Genomic DNA, 20,548 nt, shown 5'->3' with positions numbered 1-20,548 from the left:
TAACAATGTAATCTTAATTATCAGAAATATAGTATTATAAAGAAAGCAGGGTCACAGGAATAACACTCTGAATTTTCTTTTTGTTGTTCTATCCTGCCTTTGAGGCCAGATTAAAACTTTTCAATATTTCTCATTATTATTTTTGTTATTATTATTTTTATTATTATTATATGCCTTATGAAGAAAAGGGGATCTAGACTACTGCTCCTTTTAGCAAGACAAAAGCAGCATCCATAAAGTAAACACATTTTTAAAAAATACAGGATTCCTATTAGAATTATGTTACTTCATCTTATTCTTATAAAGAACTTGTGATCTCTTATTACACGTAACTAAGGAGAAAATGTGGAATGACCACAGAATATGGGATTTTATTTGTAGGCTCACACTCATGTGACCTGATGAGTTTCTTCAGTTTGTCAGTAATTCAGCACATGAAGACTGCCCAAAGCCCTGAGATAGAAACCAGTGCACAGAACCAACAAAAAGATAAAAAAAGTAGGATTCTGCAAGAAGTCCTGAGTGAGAAGACATGAAAGGAGAAATAAAGTTAGTAAAGGCAGTACAGTTTGCAGGGATAGCTGCTAGTAAACCAACGATTGCAGAACAGTGGAGAATTTTCTSCTTATTTTGTCTTCATCTTCATGCAGAGGCAACTGGATGGTACCAGGGCAATGCCACACAGCAGCACAGTTCAGCACAGGAAATGACATTTGACCAGCCATCTCAAAATTTGCTCATAGATGGTTCTGAGTMACACCCTATGTCACAGGTGGGACGGAAATGCAGCTCCCACAACTCTTCAGAAAGGAGTCACTTCRGCAACACTCAAAATTCAATTTCATGGTCATTTTAACTCTTTGCAGAGCAGATAGTGAATGGCAGCTAGTTCATCCACCAACAAGGTAGGCATGCACTGAAAACCCATTCAAGTAAAAACCTGAGCACAGGATGCACTTCTCTGCAGACTGAACCCCTTTCTCAAGTCTACACTTGARTTCAAGTGCACAACTACCCTGGGGAATGTTCAAGCTTTTCTGAGCCACATGTATTCAAATGGCTAAGAACTTTTCAAGATACCAGATCTGAAAGCAGGCATCAAGAGAGCAAATCACAAATCCCTGGAAGTGCAATCCCTTTGCTTGGGATAGGGCTGGCTGTGGTCTATCATTGARACATCAGTGAAACTKGAGAAATTGGTCCCAGGATCTGCTGCCCCCCACACTTTGACCTACAGGAATGGTGTCAGGTTACCAGGAAGGGCATGCACCAACACAGTCCCTTCAAACCAGCTGGCAATCCCAGCACCAAGCCTCATATGGTACTGTCTGAACACCCTGCAGCTCAAAAGGTTTGGTCACTAGTGATCCACAAAACACAGACTACCAACAGCTGCGATTTCAACTTGTACCTAGGTTAGCACAGCACATTCWGCTGTGTTCCTTCCTGTCAAGTGTTAGCAGAGTCCTGAGTGCCAGACCATGCTTGCAAAGTGTTAAAAAGCTTGTTTKATGAGACACACTCTACAAATTTGAYCACAGAGCTACTGTATTAATACATTTAGCAAGTGGCTTTTCACTTTTCCAAACGTTGTTAATAAGCAAAAGCCCGTCCAGAGCTAAAGAAAATGCCATGCTGTCTGGAGAAACATTGCTTCTGGAGAAACATTGCTCCAACAGGAGTGAACACACACACACATTAAAGGTCTATTCTAGAGACACTATGATATTACAAATCACAGAAGTTCCTGAATAACTAACTAGCTGCATGTGGCAAGATCCCCTGACACCGATCTTCAGGGGTCACCTGACAGGAAGCTGGCAAAGTTCKCACCATCTCTAGATTACAATCTAAACACTTGCACATAATTTTGTGCTTTTGAAATGTTTCAGATCCTAAGCAAACTAGCACAGGACAGCATAATGTGATTAAAAATAGCACAAGACAACACAAAAGGAATTGTCACTGGTATCAGGAATATTTTTTCAAGTTCCAAATATAGCCAATTTTTTTGATGGAAGAAAATAAGCACAATTCATTTGGGAATAACTTTAAAGYAACAGCAACAAGAGACTTATCTCAAAATCAGTGAAGTCAGTAACTTAAACCCAATGGAAGAAGTGAAAATCCTGTATTTTGTGCAATGTTTACATTACAAAACGGGCTATTTGCAAAARGTTAAAAATGACCTGCAAGTAAAGAATTGCCTTTTTTCAGACCTAAAAACACAAGCAGAATTTGTCACAACACTAGTATTATTCATGAATTAGCTTTAGGTACTCTGAACGTACCTTGGGTCTACAAGCACCAAGTTATAAATTTGAAATACAGCTCTGCTTACTGTCTTCACTTCTTATGCGACAAATGTAACTACCACAAGGGCTACTATGACAAGAGCTGGGGGTGGTTTCAGAGAGGAAGGAATGCTCTTTAAGCTCATGATAATGAGTACATTTACAGAATAGTTCATGCAAACTTCACACACTCACAAATTCTAAGATGCACCAGTTAGTGAACATGAATGAATTAGTAATTCATGCAGCTGTACAGTACACAGAAAGCTAAACATACTTACCCAGTGGTATGCTATCTAGGTCTGTGTAAATACAGCAACAAGGAAAAAAAAGCAACATTCCAATCAAAACATATCCATTTATAAAAAGGAATAAAACAAAAGTACCCAAATGTATTCTACATTTTTCTCAGTATCATCTCATGAGAMGTAGAATAGATGCCGTAACAGACATGAAATCCAAAATCACTAGCACATGATGATTCAATTTTAAAAATTCACATTCAGAAGTTAAAACAATTCCAAATTGTAAATGCATTGTCTTTTCTAAAAATAACAAGTAGATTATTTGAATCTTAAAAAATCTCAGTAACAAAATAACTTTATTTTCTAGATTTCACTGGCGAGACGATATACTTAAAAATATCATACATGCATGCCAATTGTAAAGTATATGATGTTACAATACAGCATCTATTCAGAAAAGAAATAGTCTAGAATGCCCAGTACAGCATGCACAAAAGACAAACATGACATGCAGCCAACAATTTACAAAACAAGATAAAAAATTACCTTGCAAAGCATGACCCAGAAATGCATCAAGTTCAGGATTTAACTCAGCTTTTTCTTTTAGCATATGAAACAGCAGTTGGTTTTGAGTAGCACTAGTAATTTCTGTCTGCTTAAGGCGTCCCTCAAGAACTTTTATCTGAGCTTCTTTTTGAGCTGCTTGGAGACCCTAGGAGGGAGAGAGAGGGAGAGAGAGAAAGAAGGAAAGATGACCAATGTTTTGTTACAGCCCTTGTTTTACAAAATGAAAATTGTCACAATTTTTTAAAAACTTCAAACACAAACAATGCATACATTGCAGCTGCATTCTCACATCCTAAAAATCAGGTGTCAACTAAGGGTCTTTTAAAGAGACTCATTAAGCATTCATTTAACTCAGATTCTTCAGACTGCCTAGCAAATATGCATCTAGTGGCTAAGTTGGACACTCCAAAGTGCAATTCTGAATTTTCATCATTTCAGTATCATTGAAATCTTTCATTTGACTCAATGAGACTAAGTAGTGTCCTCCAGAGAGAAAGAAACACAACAGCAAGAGCATATRTGTGTGCACAGGGTTACGAGCTGCCAAATACTCATTTTGAAAATATGAAAGAAAGAATATGTCCCCAAGATTTTCAGAAGAATCCTTATGGCTTTTCTCAAAACTGSAACACAGACTAAAATGTCATGTATCAACATATAATTTAAAACAAATTTTTGAGGTTCRTATTTTTAGAAAGGTGGCTTTGAGCCATTCTTTTAAAAAAAGATCCTGTGCTTTCTTTAGGAGTTTGTTGAAAAATGAAGATTCTTTTGATCACAAAAGGACAGTGCTCTTATAAGATAAGGTAATGAATACATTGAAACAACTTCTAAAAGTTCAAGGGAAAGAAATCTCAAGGGCCTTCACACTGAGAATCAGCAAGACTCAGAAGTGTTCACCAGGTTTGTTTTGATTAATGCACATTAGTCGGTCTTTATGTCAGCACAACTCTGCTCCTGGCACGTGCCATAGCCCTGGCACACACATACTTCACTTAACACCTTACCTTGTTGATACCCATCATAAGGAAGTGATCCAGCAAATATCGAGCTTCTGTCAGAGTGCAAGCATTAATCACTGCTGTTACATCCAAGGTCTCTCCTTCTTCCTRTGAGTGCCAGAATAAAAACAGTCTGATTGTGAAGAAGTCCCAAGAATTATATTAATTTAATGCCAGCATATGAGAAAGCATCAGCTTTGMCATTTAAATGCTTTGCAATCTTAACATGCATTACTCCATTGACACTAAAACTCAGATACCAGCTGCATAAAAGCCTGCATTTCAAACTTCATGTGTAAGTTTTCACCAATTTATACTTCCTGGCTCAATAATTATACAGCCAAACAAAAACTAATTTCTAAATGAGAACATTTGCAAGGCTAACACAGTTGTGTTTTCTAGTCCCCATTTTACCATTTTTGCATAAATATTTGACCTACCTTTGCTTCTTCCATTTGCATAATGTTTGCTTGGCAGTCAGAAATGCTGTCATTAATGTAGTCTATATTCGCAGTTACTGATTCCATCTCCTCATTTATGTTTTGGACATTTCTATCTGTTTCACTGCCRCCCCCATCCTTGATGAGCTTCTCCCTCTTCTTTAGAAGCTTATCTCTTCTTTTTGTGAGTTCTTCACGTTGCTATTTTCCACAAAGACATAATATTACATAAAAAGGAAATAGTAAGCCTTTAGAAGTTTAAGTGCCTTGTTCTTTTCCTTCATTTGTTACACTTTTTTTTTCCTTCATTGTTACACATTTGTTTTCCTTCATTTGTTACACTTCAACTAAAATGTCATGATTTTTAAGATATACCAGTGAATACAGTCATATATTAGCACATGACACCATTAATGTGCCTTTTATTTCTCACTAAGCACAGCAATCCCATGGTCCAAATGCTTACTGGAGTCAAGTGTGTCTTCATCGACTGCAATGGATTCCATTCACTTTGCCAATGCCACCAAAACAGCAATTAATTTGCAGTAAACACACGTGCATTGCTCCCTATTTAATATGCTGATACAGCCAACAGTGCATAGCAGATCACCCACCGTAAGTAACCTGTTCATGTCKGCCTCCATATTGGAAATTGTCATCCTCTGCATAATAATATCAGTCACTCTGCGTTCCAGTAACTGCCACTTCATCCTGGCTGCCTTTGAGGARTAAACTCGGCTTGTCACTGCTTTCYGCTGGTATTTCTTTCTGTGATAAATTCAAGAGAAACGTACAGCTAAGTCCAAAGTAGTCTAGTTACAAATTTGAATGTGGAAATGATCAGGCTGAAATATTTTTCACAAACAACTTAAAAATTTCACACAGAAGTTCTTGCAGTTTTTCAYTGCACGACAGAGCTGCCTACACCCAGCCCTGAACTCCAGTGCACTCCAATACGTTGCACTTGAAAAACAGGTATCAAACACTGTGGCAACTTTCATGATGCACTATCAAGTTCAAATGAAACTTAGGAATTGTTCCCTATTTGAAAGCGAAATCTTCAAACCAAGTAAAAGAGCACAAATAAACACTGAACTGCATTTCTCACAAGTTTTTCTTTGAACTTAACACTGCTGGCCTAGGACCACCAAGGGCATTTCTCTTGAAGAGCAGATTAAAAACTCTCAAACTTCCAAAATCCAGTTTATGTGACTTGCCCTTTAATGCTGTTTTGTATTATTCTATTATGTCTCAAGCCCAGAAAAGTGAAGTTTTTCAAAAGTTTGCATTTCAAAATGGTGAAATGCCCATTTTATGAGCATTACATGACAACAGTTTGAAAAATAACAGCTACTGTAAGATGTATCACATTATCTGTTAGAAAGTCCACACAAGTTTCAGTTCTCATAAGAGAGCCCTAAAAAGTCTTAATCCTTACCCTGTTCCATTTGTTGCAGTTACAGATAATGCTTGAACCCTTGCAACAGGAATTCTCATCTTCTGCTGTGCTGCTGTTCTGGAGCCATCGTGCTCRCCTGACAAACTAGAACCTGCTTCCTGCATGGAATGCTCAGGCAGACTCAGCTTCCGACTTACTTTTCCTGCCACTTTATCTGACARAGGCCTTACTTGCCTACGAAGGGCTGTGACCTGAAACAGTGCAAAGACATGATTAACTCTCCCCAAAACAGAGGTCTGAGTTACAGCAATATATCATTCTTTTTTTAAAGAGGCATTKCTGTTTTATCACAATACCTCTTCAGTTTTGCGACGTAAGATAACTTCTTGGTTTCTTTTCTGAGCTTCCAGAAGCTTGAGCTGATGCTGTGAAAAAACAGAAGCAGCACATGATATTTTAAGGACTGTATTATATTAAAAAAATGACCTTTACACACTAATGCCAATCTGTGAAATTGCTGTGACATGAAGCRGGCAAGTCATGATTGTTTCTTACTCTCTCTAGTGCAGAACAAAAATAAGTGTATCACTGTATCAATTCTATCAAAAAGAATAATTCCATGCAAGCAAGGTRGTGACAACAACTTTGTGAAGATTCACTAATCACTAAATCACTGATAACATTGATATACATATTCAGTAAGAACAACAGAAAATAGAAGACTGATCACCTGAACTAGGAACTGTGCTTTCAAGGAAGTCAAACCAAATTTTGTGCATTTTCACTGGTGAAAATACACAGGTACATGCCTGCCCCAGTGAATGCATATACACAGTGAACGCATACACACACATGCCTGTCTCAGTGAATGCGTACACACATGGTGTGTGCCTGCAAGCAGAAGCACATCATAATGACAGGCGCTTATTCCAAATGGAAGTTCTTTATCTGTCAAATCACCTCTCGTTTGCGTTGCTCCTTTTTAAGCTGTGCAATCTCTCTGTTTCTTCTTGATTCAGTCATTCTAGCTTTCTCCTGCTCTTCTTTCATTTGTTTCATCAAGCGAACCTGTAAAGAGGTCATCACTTAAAAATGCTGTTCACCCTGAAGTGCTGCTCCCTGCCCCTCCTCATATAGAGTTTTTTCTTCAAATTGCCATTTCCAGTATATTATGTGCTTTTAGCCAGTTACCTCTTCCACCTAATGTGTCTTCYTCACTCAGTGCTGAATAACAGCTAATAAGCTGTGCAAGCTTATGCATGTTTGATACTGTAATTTCTGTCCATTAAACCTAAAAGCTACCCCTCTCCCCCAGGAATAGCCTAGTGCTCGCATCTTTTCTATTTTCAGACTTTCAAGCAGCTAACAGCAAGAACAGAGTTATCACGTAGGCGGATGCACAGGAGATTTCAACCCAATTTTCAGTAAACACTCACTGTGCAACACTACAATTTACTGAAATATACCTTGGTTTTCTTCATCTCTGTCACCTCCTGCTGGAGTTTCCTCAGTTGCTTTTCATATTGAGACTGATTTTTAAGCAATCGTGCATGTTCCTTCTGCGCTGTTTGAAGCCTCTGCAGTTCTTTATTCATGGCTTGGAGTTTCTTTTCATATTCTGACTTGATTTTTTTTGCCTTTTCTTCTGAATAGGTCTCTACAGAACCTAGAGCAAAAGGGAATTCTTAATCTACTTTTGTTGAGGATATTTTTACCTCACCAGCCACAGCAGATAACTACTTCCCCTCCTTTAGCATTATCTGCAATACCCTTAAAACAACCTAATTTGTCTCTAGCTCCTGCCACCTGCACTGCTTTGAACCTGCCACCTTGAATGCATTCTGGGATAAGAGATCAAGTATTAACACTTTCCTCTGACTTCTTTGCAACAAATCTGAGCAACTGAAAGCACAAATATACATGCTCCTACATAGGTGTACAAGAGTATAACAACACTCCTAAAAGCCATCAAGCCTAGTATTCCTCTTCTGACACTGATTAACAGGTAAGGTTGAAAAAGGAGGGAGCAGCAAAGGTTTATAAAGTGTATAAAACATATATAGTATATACATATTTTCTTTTTTAAATATATAGTGTGTGTTTAAAAAAGAAAAACAAAATGCGTTCCACAGAACTTTCCTGAAGTGCAGCTATTTGTGGTTTGGAACTCCTGAGTCATAGGTGGTTTGTCACCTCAATACTACTACAGATTCAAAAAGGCTTGGTCCATAAAACATCTCCAAAAGATCACTGATCCTTGTTCTTATTTTTATGCAAATAAAAAGTAAGTGGGAAGAACATGGAAAACTTTTAATTCAGGAACTATCTCCAGGAGTATGAGGTATCTTAGAAAACTGAAAATGCTTATTCAACCAAATCAAACACCTGTCAGAAGCGGTTTCAAAAAGATTTCTCTCAGTTCTGGTAGAAATTAGAATGAGTAAAGAATTACTCGCTGGCATTATGGGTACAAACCTACTTCTGTTTTCTGCAATTTCKCATCACGTTTGAAAACGGAAATGAGGGAAGTAGCAAACAGTTCAACTCTAAGAGTTCATACAAGATCAATGATTTTGTACTTCTTACCCAAGTTTTGAAGAACCTGATCTCTTTCAAGCTGAGTGTCTCGAATTTTATGCTGAAGCATCATTAGTTTCTCTTCATACTGTCTTTTCAGGGTTTGCAACCTTCGYTGGCTGTTTTCTAGCTCATCTATCAGTTTCTGCTTAATGGCTATTTCACAGGTGATGTTTGCCAAGTCAGCCTGGTAATTTTCTAAAATAAAAAGATTTCTGTTAAAATAACAGCAAGGACTACATAAACACAGACACTCCTTGCAATCTTAGGGTCACTGAAAATATAAATTGTGCATAGGAGAATCCCAAACAAATCACAATGCAGCAAGCAACACTCTTATCTGCAATTCATGTTAGAGTCTCCTTCTTAAACACTCAATCCCAAAACTAGGAAACAGATAGGGAAAGATCTCACACTGGATCACAGTTGCCCCTATGTTGTAATGTCTTGTATTTAAATTACAGTTCCAGCAATTTGTCCTTCCCCATTCAAAAGACTTCAAGATTTCAGCCACACCTCAAGGCCGAAGAATAATTGTCATTCATAAAGCCAGCAGGTTGTAATAGGAAAAACTGACTGCTGGCAGACTCCAAGAGGAGACTTTCCCTTCTCTAGCTTTTACAAAGATACAGAAGTCAGAATTCTRAGTAGAGAGGAGCCATGTGAATTATGGAAGTGGAATGGTGAAGAGAAAAAGGAGGAAAAAGCAAGGAAAAAGGCCTAACACATATGATAAATTTGTAAGTTTAATTAATTTCTTTAGCCAGTTAAGTCCTTTTCTGTCTTAAGGTTATGTGCTCCAGAATTAAGATATAAGCTGAGGATTACTCTTTTTCAGCTTCCTGCTAATGGTTTACGTTACTCTTAAACAAGAAGAAACCAAGAGACTTGGTTTGCCCATTTGGCTCAACCCACAAGTGAATTGCTGATGATGCTGTTTTTGACTCTCACCACATAAAAATGAGGACRGCTGATACACTTCCAGCCTTTCAAAATTGAATTCTACCACTTCCAAATTAGTTGTAGAAGCTATCACCGTGGTGATAAATTGTGAGACAAAAACAAACCACTACTTAAACCTTACAATCTGGGTGTTGTAAACAAGGGAGAAACATGTTATCAAACACCAGATGGCCTCTGGTCAATTTTAAAACCAGTACTAGGACACTTGATCAGCTGTCTGTTACATGTTTTAGTAACCAAAAAGATAATTCACAGGACATACAACTCACAAAGAATCAAGGACAGTGGATTGACAACATGCTTTCTCACCKACCAAGAGCTGAGGTATGACAGATATTATTTGTAAAACTCTACAGAATATTGCACTGACATCACCTTTTTCATCAGAGTCAGAATCAGATTCATCTGAACTTTCRACAACTTCCATATCATCWTCATCCTCATCATCTTCCTCTTCGTCATCGTCATGATCACTGACCTCCTGAATTTCCTCCTACAAAACATACAGACATTAAAGCACCCCCACACTTCTCCAAGCCCCAATCATTTGTGACTATCACTGTAAAGCTGATCCATTCCCAGTTTCCTTTCTATAACCTTGTAAATCTTCAAACAGACAATGAACAAATAAACCAAGGACTWCTAAATACTTACTGCCTCCAATTCATTATTCTCTCTCTCCGAAGTGCCTTTTTCATCTCTTTTCTCCTGCTCGTTATCTGTGTTATCCTCTTTAACACTAGTAGAAGAAGTAGACATAAATTATTCAAACTGAAATGGCATTTGTTTCCATCCCCCAAACCAATAAGTTGTAATTCCAAACAAAGATGAAAAACAAAATGTAGTTAGCAGAAGGTACAAGTGTTGGCATGGATAAAACACAACTTCCAAACTTCTGCAGATAATAAAAAAAWGCCTAATTAATCTTAGCTTGCAAAGTAATACTAATGATTAGCACACTGTTCCAGCATCCTGTACAACTGGGACAATCAGAATTCGTATCTCCAGGCAGAATCAGCAGAAACTAGCAGAAATCATTTTRCATGGAAGTTGCAGTGTATCCAAGTAGTGTTTGCAAGACAATAAAGAACATTGTGTGCAAGTACAACATATATTACAGGTATTCCTACACTTTCAAGCTRTAACAGAGACTACTGTACTTAGAATAGTCTGAAAATGTATGTATAAACCTTAAACAATATCCTAATTTATCATTCTATAACCACTCTTTTGATCAGTTATCTACTTTGACATCAAGTATGCTCAAAACAGGCATTAATAACAACAACAAAAAGGGTTTGCAGCAGGGGTTCTTTTGTTTTGTTTTAAAGGTTTGGTGTATTACCTATTAGGCCAAGTTTTAACATTTTTAAGTGCACATTTAAGACATCACATGCAAATATAAAACAAAAAAATCAACGGCACTCTGCAAATTGTCACAGACCAGCTATCAGTCCCTCTAATGCTACATGTACAAAATCCAAAGCACCAATGGATGGGAAATTGTGGCAGAATAGAGCTAGACACCACAGGGAGCAATAATGAAAAAATGTGGTTAGGAKTGCATAATGTGGAATCCAGTTCAACTAACATCAGTTGCATAGAAGTTTGCAAGCTGTGCTGTCACTGATCAGGCATAGTAACTAGAAATGCATATCTTCCTCCACTGATACCAGAAGTAGCTCAGACTCAAGATCAAACTCTTGGACAAATCCAATATGCAGTGCAGTGACAAGAAAGACACAGTAGAATCAAGACACTATAATTTGGCAAGTAACACCTTTAAAACAGAGCTCAAATCTAAAAAGTGCCTGTTGAATAACACAGTGCTTCTGTGTACCCATGATTTTTTGTTGTATTACTTTTTAACCTTTTCAGTGCAAACTGGTTTCCTTCTGCCCCACTCATTACCAGTTATAAGCTGACCATGCAAAAGGCAGAAAGCTTTTGCTTGGACCATATGAATCAATGCAGCAGCTGAGGATGTTGGAACTAAAAACCCTAACCAGATTTGCACACCAAAAAAAGGCCAAACAGAGAACACTGAGCCATACAATCTCATTTCCAGATTCTCATTTCCCTCAGCCCGGAACATGYTCTGTTTTATGTTGTTTATTAAGCCTAAAAGATAATGGACATTAGCTGCAATCCTCATGTAGATTGAGGCAAACCCCCACTTTCCCTTCCACCTGCAGACAACACAGAACTAAGCACYACAGAGAATTTCTGTTCTGCCTAATAAAGGGGAGAGACAGGAGGAAGGAAAGCCAGCAGCTCTCCCAGGCAGAACTGTACTGCTTAATGCATGTGCTACTGATCTGTGGAGTCATATYATCTGCTTCAATTTAGTGGGTGGGTTTTTTTGATCAAATAGCAAAAAAATAAAAACTCCTTTAGTTTCACTTTTAATCATAGTATAGTTCTCTTTCTAGAGGCCTCAACCTAATGAGTCTCTAGGAGTAACTTTATCTACAGGTCTGGCTGACATGAAATGTGAGGAATGATCAAGGCTTCAGTCACATGCTTTCAGAAACCAAAGCAGCAGACCTAACTGAGGTGTGATGGTCCAAGRCACTCTTGATTTCACATGCCAAAATTATTATCACATACTGCCTGCTAGACATTTCATACTATATGTGCTACTGCACCTTCCACTGCCTTCTATTCCACTTAGGCCATGCAAGAAAACAATTAATTCAACAGGAATTCCCAAAGGTGCCACCACCCCATAAAAGTTTGCTCGACACTGTGCAACCCCAGAGTCAACCTCAATTCCCCAACATAGGTTTCTTCCAGTTAAAACACTGGTTGAAAGGGAAAACACAGGAAAGAATTCTCAAAATTAACTACTCCTGAAGTACCTATGAATCTGCCCAACTTCTTTTCATGTATGACAACCAGTTAATTGAAATGACAGGTAATTAAAAACCTGGGAAATATTCCAACCTTCTTTCTTCTTGACTGCTTTCCTCAAGTTTCTGTAGCCTTCAAAAGCACGAGGTACAGTATTGGAAGGCCAAGCCAATGAAGGACAAACCAGACAGTGAAAAGCAAAAGTGATAAGAAGGTAAAAAAAATGATATATATGAGCTTGCAGAGTTTAAAATGAAATTTTAAAAGATACCATCAAGAGACAACAAGTAGTAAAAAGGCAATACATCCTACACAGTTGGAAAGTAAASAGAAAACAAAGAAAAAGCATTTAACTAACTCATCTGCCACTGACAGYAAGTGTAAATTCCAGTTACACTAAGGAAGATATTTTAGACAAATATATATAACYTCGCAAATTATTTGTAATAATGGATTAAGAAAACATCTCAATTCTAGAAAAAGCTTTCTCCTCTTTCTCCACTTGCAGCTAAAATACTGAAAATTGTAAATACTACCACTGACCCAAAGTTATATATTTTCAGGAATATATCAGAGAAAAACCCCTATGTACTAGTTTTATATATGCTGACAACATATTGTAATATAAAGTAGGAATAAGAAAATTTTAGTATTAATATTCTAACATAATATATTCTGAATATAATTAATTAAAAAAATCTTCAAACTTCTTTTTTTGTGGGGGTTTTGTTGTTTGTTTTTAAATAAAAAATAGAAAACTGCAGCTTATTTTTTTGGGATTCAGAAAGTACATGCCAATCATTGCTAGTTATTTTTAAATAAATTAACATAAAACATGCACCAGAAGCAATGAGATGGACAAAATGTTAGTATTTCTACCTGTACTTTTTCCTCTTTTTACTTATCAGTAAAAAAAGTCTGCATGGCATATGTAAGCATACAGATGGCTTAAAATTCATCAACTACTGAAATTCCTCATTTCTCATTAGGACAACATTTCGAGCAAGAGCTTTTGTTGCCTTTTCAACTTACATTGCTTACCATCTTCCTTCAGTATCAACTAGGAGCTAGCACACTGAACCCCAACTAACATTTATCAGTAATTAGTTCAGTAAAGGTTAGAAAAGACAACAGTGAAAAATGGCTGACAGGTATAAAAGGCTGACTAACAACTGAAAGGAATGTGGAAAATTTGCTCTGGGGCTTCTAGTGGGTAAATCACACTAAGTCACACTGTGGGACACTCCAATCATGTCAATTTTTCAGTAGCCAAAATATTACTGCCATGTAAACTGTTTCAAATAAACTTTATGACAGATGCTTATTAAAGGCTACAGATACACAGAATGAGTTCTGCTCATTCAGAACCTTGTTCTTAGGCCTTCAAACTACCTCACAACAATTTAATTAAGTTGCATGTATTTAAAATCATRCACCTTCTATCATACTGACCCATAACCAGGAAAAAGATCAAGAAACACAGYAGATGGGGCAGAACTAATAGCTAGGCTTACCAATCCCATTTTAATGGAAAAATGCTAGTCAGGCAACTTTAAGAGAACAGCAACACTTAAAATAAATAGTAGAGCAAATGTAATTAATGCCTGTAGAAGATAGAATCAAAACAAAGTATCCCTATCAGACTGCATGGCAAAGTGTCAGTGCAATACCTTAATGTACACACKGCTAATTCCTGAAATTCCAACAGAACAAAAATTCACAGTGCCATAACCCTAACACTAATCAGATAGAAGCACTCTGCAGGTAACAAACATGACAAGATATAATCCCTTAGCATCTAAGGAATTTTTCTCCCAATAAATGCACCTCAGAAATTTACAAATATGTATTACAAAGCAGTGTGCAGATAGACCAGTAGATAGATTGAAGAGTATGACCCCATTTAATAGAACATAAGGCCCACTTTAAGATGGAACCATCAAGAGGTCTCTTCCAACTTTAATTTTTCTAAGGTTCTCCAATTCTATAATGCTAGGATTGAAAACTGATCTCAGAAATAATTTGTGGTTAGTAGCTTCTACTTCTGGATCAAGCTACTTGGCTATCCCATCACAAGATTATTTTCCTAGTGTGAGAATGTATGGCTGGCTTTCAAAAAAAACCCAACTAAAGAAAATGAACAACAGTTTTACATACTACTGTATGTATAGTAAAATTTCCAATTTATTTCTTTTTAAAATCATAATATTCTACAATAAGAGATATTACTCAATGTATCTAGTAGTAACCTTCACCTGGACACAAACCTTTTTTTCAACCTAATATTCAGGCCACAAGAATTGAGGCTTAAGAAGTGAGGCTTTATCTAAGCACATAGTTAAATGCATGTTTGATTTTAAAATGTGTTAAAACATACAAAATCAAATCTCTTTGTTCCTGCATTTACAGTTAAAGGACATACTCAAGGGCTAGACTGAAGGGACGACAGAACATTCTGCTGATTTTAYTTTATACTTCCATCTTACTCTCAAGTTCCTACAAAAATGAGACAAAACCTATCAAAATCCCCATAAAAGTCTAAGAGCTTCCTGACAAATGATATGCAAAGGAAGAATCTAGTGGTTATTAAAATGAGTGTTTTCTACAAGTATCAGACATTTGTGTGGTAAATGGATTTACAGAAATAAGACCCAAAATTACAGATATCACTAACTCACATCAAATTGATACTTGGACTATTTCAAGCTTAAACTGTTTTAGTGTTACTCTGAACTTGTAGACTTCTGAASGACCATTACTAAAAAGAGTAATAGATTAGAAGCATGGAAAATTTCAACTAAAACTGGGAGATTTCTAATGGACGCAAAGTCTCCCGAGTACCCAAAGCCTTGCTGTACTGCTGTCTAAAGAGGCATTTAKGTCAATGTCTATGAGGATTTTAGTAGATGAGAAGTTGGACAGCAAAGAAAAAACAGCAAAGCATGACGTTGTAAAGAATTAGAAAACCTCGAATTAAAAACATTTATAGAAGCAGAAGATAAAGCAAAAGAAGCCATTCCAAGAGCTACCAAAGAATTCCCAACTATTCAGAATATCTTTTCTTCAGAGAGCTGTTTCAGTGTTGACACAGTTAAAGAAAGTTTTTAAATTTTGCAAACATTTGTTTGCAAATTTCAGATGCATTTCAGAAGATATTTTTTAAAATATCAAAATTTAGGGAGAACCACCATGCTTTTATCATTGTGCCTAATTAAATAGAAAAGTTCCTTACAAAGGAGACATCTATTCTACAAACACTGCACAATTCACTGAAAGAAAAGATGCAAAAGAAAAACTGTAACTTCAATACATAAAAGGGTTTGAAGGAACAGCAGTTTAGGGTCCAAATTCACATAACAAGAAGCCTTTTTAAGTCGCAGTGGTTAAAAAAATTCACCTCTTTGCTAAGAAAGAGAAAACAAATAGAATTATAATTCATACACCACCTCTTTTTCTTTTTCCTTTCTTTTTTCTTCAGTTTTTCTAGATCTTTCTTGGCTATATCCAGAATTTCCATTGTCTCTTTCTCTGAGGAAAGCATGGAAGCAGAAAATGCTGATGGTCCACCAAAGTATGTGGCTCTTGATGAAGCTCTTGACAAGTTGCGTCGAAGATTTTCATTCACYGCTTCACTTTCTAATAATTTTGCTCTTAATAAAAAGTAAAAAAAGGAAGAATTGTAGACTATGAATTACAAGTTTTGACAATACATGAGATGTACACTCTTTTGCCTCTGTAACCTCAATGCACTACCTTCAGCTTAAAAAGAAACCACAAACCAAGGTGAAGTCTGAAAAACTAGATTGTAGTAAATTCCCTGACGATACTATTTTACACAATGGTTAAGTATATTGTACATACATTATATAACCTAGACAGAATACATGAAAATATATCTGTATGAACACACACACAGAAATACATAYACAGATACATACCTGAATAGGTTTTATGTAGATATATGGTATATGAAAGCTACACAAAAGCTCTAACGTTAAGTGGGGACAGGCCAGATAATTTTTGTATGGTGTACGTCCAAAATATAGATAAATAAAAATATCTAAAATATTTAAGACTTTTTGATTTAAAAAGAAAGCATTTTTTRAAGAACTTTAGCAAGTAATTTCTCAGTACTATAATTTATATATGGCGTTATAAAGAATTGTTCTAAGTTTTGATGTCTTTTGCAACAATATTAAGTTATCACCATTATTTAGGCAACATCTTATTTCTATTTTCAGTTTGATCTCTAACATTTTACATTTTTGAGGCCAAGAGCAACAGCAGATGGTCATAAAAGCTGAAGGACCACTCTCCTAATGTATTTCCCACACAGGAAAACAGCTGAAGATTTACTTACTAACATCTCTACTTTTTTTAATTGAAATTGTCCAAATACATRTTATGCAAATACCTGAGATCTTCAATTTCCTTGATATAATTATGAATCATGTTGCTAATTTCTTCATTTCCTTCCCCTTTGAAGGACAGAGAGAAAAGGAGAATGAGGGGAAGAGAAACATTAAGAAGGATGGTAACAGCAGAAATATCTGAACACAGCTACTAGGCACAAGGTACCAACAAATGGAAACAGTCACATGGGCTACACAGTTGAATCTTATTTGTAAAATATCTTTCCTTCTTAAATTGAATTACATTTTTGGTTCCTCTCTCACATGATTGCCATATGATTACTTGTAACGTGTTTTCCCCATGAAGCATTTCAACAATGCTTAAATCAATATTACTTACTTATTTGGAGTTTAATTTGCAGTCCAATTTATTTGGTCTGATTGCTAAACCACCACAGSGGCTAAGCATACAAATAATGCCTATGCAAAGATATTATTTAGTATTTCCTGTCACTCATATTCCTAAATGAATGGTAAAATCAGGGTACCACACTATTTCTATCATTAAAAGAAGACTCCAGAAACTGAAGAAATAACTAGATGGGAGCCTATCTCTGCCAAAGGAAGTTCTACATTGGTAATAAAAAGGCATCACTTCAATCCAAGGGATCAATGAAGCCAGAACATATAATTAATTTAAGTTCATGAACTTATGAAGCAGTTTATGCATGTCACACTCAGAGCATACCTGTTCTGGCTAGCACTTGGTTGGCCTGATCACTCATCAGCTGCGTTATTCTGGCTCTAAGAGCATCGATAGTCTCTTGCATGGCTTTAATTCTAACACGCAGGTTGTTGTTTTCTGTTTGCAGCATCGCATTTTCATGGAACATGTCATTGATGCTTTCAACGCCATCTTCATCTATAATCCTTTTGCCCTTTAAGAACATACAAACGTTTTATTACTAGAAAAGGCTGACCTACACAAAAAAAAAATTAASTTGGTAAATGCAATCCACAGATTACTTAAAATTCCTAAGAGACACTCATAGCAGAAGATAATCTTTTATTAAAATGTTTAAAACAATGATAAATGGACAGGTTTCAAAAGACTAATATCTGGCCAACACCTTAGCATCTGGGTTTTGGGTAATTCTACTTTAGTCTGAAATACAAGTTCTTGAAGAGGTCAAGAAATGAGAATCAAATCAGAATACTGTCTCMAGAAGAACTGAATGAGACCCTTTTTGGTAACAATATTTATTGCTTTAAACATTGTATAAATTTCAGTAAGAAAGGGCAGGAGTATTTGCCTTATACATTTTCAACTGTATTTTTAAAACACAAACTGTTTTAGCTGTCTAGTAGGTTTTGAAAAGCAATACACAGTAACTGTACACATTAATTTATGCATCCAAATTGTGGTTTTGTCATTTTTGCATTGGAAGTGTTTTTCTCATTGCCTTCCAGAAAGCAAAYAGTATGCAGCCATCAGTAAATATCACTGACATTTGCTGACGTATTTTTTCTTTGGGGATACAATCTATGTTTTCCAAAAACATCTGGTAATCAGTGGAATTCAGAGTGTTGTTTACATCGGGGTTGCAATTCCTATGTTTTTAGAGTATGAAGTGGAAAATAGTCAACAGAAATAAAAATAGCGGTGGACAAGCATTTAAAAGCAGAAGAAATCTTAGSAGGATAAACTTACTGTTTTGTATTCCATGAGTTCCATCTGCAGCCGCGCAATCTCACTGCGCAAAGCATTGATTTGTTGACTGGCCCTGTCCTGATTAACCATCACCTTGTTCTTGATGTTCCGTGCCCGATTGGCATACTTCAACGTGTTCAAAGTTTCCATGAAGTCTCGATCTGAAGGGCTCACACACGCTATCATGAGCGTCTGACTGGAAGTCAGAAACACAGATCAACATTATACATCAAGAACAAAAAGAGCAGAGAGAAGCTAACAGGTCCTCAGGCAGAAGGTGAAAACAAAAATAGCAGCTTCATAATATTTGCAAAAAAATTTCTCCATCTAGCTYACAGCATTGTGAACCATACAGGTCAGCAGTGCTCCGTCTTGTATCATCGTAGCATAGCACAGAAGATACTATTTGCTTCAAACACTAAATTGTAAAAATAATTAATTGGTGTTTCCAGAAACGTTTTCCAAATCACATTCAGTTTGCCTAATCATACAAAAACTAAGGAATTTATGATCAACCTAAATTCCCAGAGAGTGATTTGGATCATGCAGCTGTCAGGACTGCCTACTGTAATTCCTGAGGTGCCTACCCACTTCATCTGAAAGCTGCCCAAATGCTCATCTTAGGTGYCCCTACATGCCTAATGTACCTATTCTCTACTTGAGGTCCATCTGGAAAACCAAMCAACTCAAAATTCAGTTTCCTACCTGAAATGCAAAACAGACTAGGGTTTTTAAAAACTGTTCTACTTCCTTTACATTACCATTTCTTTAAACTGTTCCTGATGCCCCAGAAGTTATGAAGGTTTTCATTTTTAATATTACMCATTATTAAATTCCTTTTAAAATACCAATGCTCCATATTTTTCTTTGAATAATTCAAGAAACTTTAATATTAAAGTGCTGCCTCAGAACTGTTCCAGCATTATACTTAAAAGAAGAAATATTGTGAGAATAGTACAGTGACACAATACTTTCATCATTGTTAACTCAGGACTTACTACAACCTAACCCAAAKAACTACAAGTAATTTTTTTAAAGTACTGGTTAAGAGAGAAACAATAATATGGAGTGTAATACCTAGGGTGGAAGTTGGAAGGCAACAGAACAGGCTTAAAGAAATCTAAATCTGATTTTCCAAAAGAAAAACTGCTTATTCATTAAAATTAAGCTTTACCACACATTTTGGTTGCCAAAGCAGGTAAGAAAACATTCAAAATGCGGGTATACACGTATATGTATGAACGAAAATATGAAAATATCTTCCTTAACAACTGCTATAGGCCCAAGGGATATTCCACCCCACATGGAATCATGCTCAGCATATAAAGCTGCAGGGAGTGAGAGGTTGTGCGGGGCCAGGGTTACCCTGACCCCATCGCACGCACTAAACCCTGTGATTTCTCCTGAAGAACACGAGGGGGAGCAGTGGATCTGTGAGATGTGAAAATATTTTAGTCGAAGTAGTATTGGTACAGAAGAGTGATGCTCACTAGCTGGTGTATTTGAGAAAAAAAGTTAGTGAAGTRTTTTTTGCAATGACTTACAGAAAGAGCTTATAAGAGCTATGCTGTTTGATTTCTGCTTCTGCTGATTTTTTTCCTAATTCTGGAGTTTCTTCCYCCCTTMTGCACTTGTGAAAGTTTCCAGCYCTTATTATACTTGTTTTTCTGGCTYTGCCTTTTCTCACACTGCAGTGCTTCAAGAYGTTACTAAATTTTATCTCTCGGAACAGCAGAGCAACAATTTAAGAAGTTTCTTCCWCTTCTCCCTATTCCTCTGTGAAAAAACTTCCTACTCTCCTAAACATACGAACCAGGCATATTGGATCACACAAAAGAACAAGAACACTACCTCACTAAAATGTACAAATATAAGAGGGACCACGGCTGAGTATATGTTAATATTTGTATTACGTTAATAAATTTGCTAATGTTTTCTTATATGAAGCCTTCAGAGCTCAAAGCTTTCCTTCACTGTATGTACAGAATGTATACAAATGGATTCCTGCAGACAACCCTGGTGACAGACTACTTTGGTTTTATTAGGCTGCAATCCAACATCAGGTAACTGAGCAGATGCATCATAAGATGAGATATATAATCTCTAAACGGATGAAGTACCTGTGGTAAGCTGACTCCAAGCTCCC

General features: G+C 36.5%; 1 protein-coding gene across 7 annotated transcripts in view; it reads right to left on the bottom strand.

Moving 5' to 3' along the window:
* The window catches only part of KIF21A (kinesin family member 21A), an 86,126-nt gene that overhangs the window by 25,576 nt on the left and 40,002 nt on the right, over positions 1-20,548 (bottom strand). For 4 of the 7 annotated variants that reach the window (XM_057370056.1, XM_057370049.1, XM_057370053.1 and 1 more), the window contains exons 8-24: positions 18,403-18,598; positions 17,440-17,629; positions 16,754-16,817; positions 15,786-15,989; positions 12,433-12,471; positions 10,141-10,225; positions 9,862-9,979; positions 8,533-8,721; positions 7,413-7,612; positions 6,907-7,014; positions 6,303-6,371; positions 5,986-6,197; positions 5,162-5,315; positions 4,548-4,748; positions 4,114-4,215; positions 3,086-3,251; positions 2,576-2,596 (exon numbers count right to left, since the gene is read on the bottom strand). In XM_057370056.1, the coding sequence (XP_057226039.1) occupies positions 2,576-2,596; positions 3,086-3,251; positions 4,114-4,215; positions 4,548-4,748; positions 5,162-5,315; positions 5,986-6,197; positions 6,303-6,371; positions 6,907-7,014; positions 7,413-7,612; positions 8,533-8,721; positions 9,862-9,979; positions 10,141-10,225; positions 12,433-12,471; positions 15,786-15,989; positions 16,754-16,817; positions 17,440-17,629; positions 18,403-18,598 (2,318 nt within the window). The remainder of the gene's footprint in view (positions 1-2,575; positions 2,597-3,085; positions 3,252-4,113; positions 4,216-4,547; positions 4,749-5,161; positions 5,316-5,985; positions 6,198-6,302; positions 6,372-6,906; positions 7,015-7,412; positions 7,613-8,532; positions 8,722-9,861; positions 9,980-10,140; positions 10,226-12,432; positions 12,472-15,785; positions 15,990-16,753; positions 16,818-17,439; positions 17,630-18,402; positions 18,599-20,548) is intronic. The other 3 variants (XM_057370050.1, XM_057370051.1, XM_057370052.1) reach the window with 3 other exon arrangements.

The sequence above is a fragment of the Malurus melanocephalus genome, unplaced genomic scaffold (genome assembly GCF_030028575.1).
Source record: "Malurus melanocephalus ecotype Western Australia unplaced genomic scaffold, MMel_1.1 scaffold_118, whole genome shotgun sequence".
Lineage (NCBI taxonomy): Eukaryota > Metazoa > Chordata > Aves > Passeriformes > Maluridae > Malurus > Malurus melanocephalus.
Note: the sequence above shows the minus strand (reverse complement) of the source record. Positions and strands in the feature narration are given on the sequence as shown.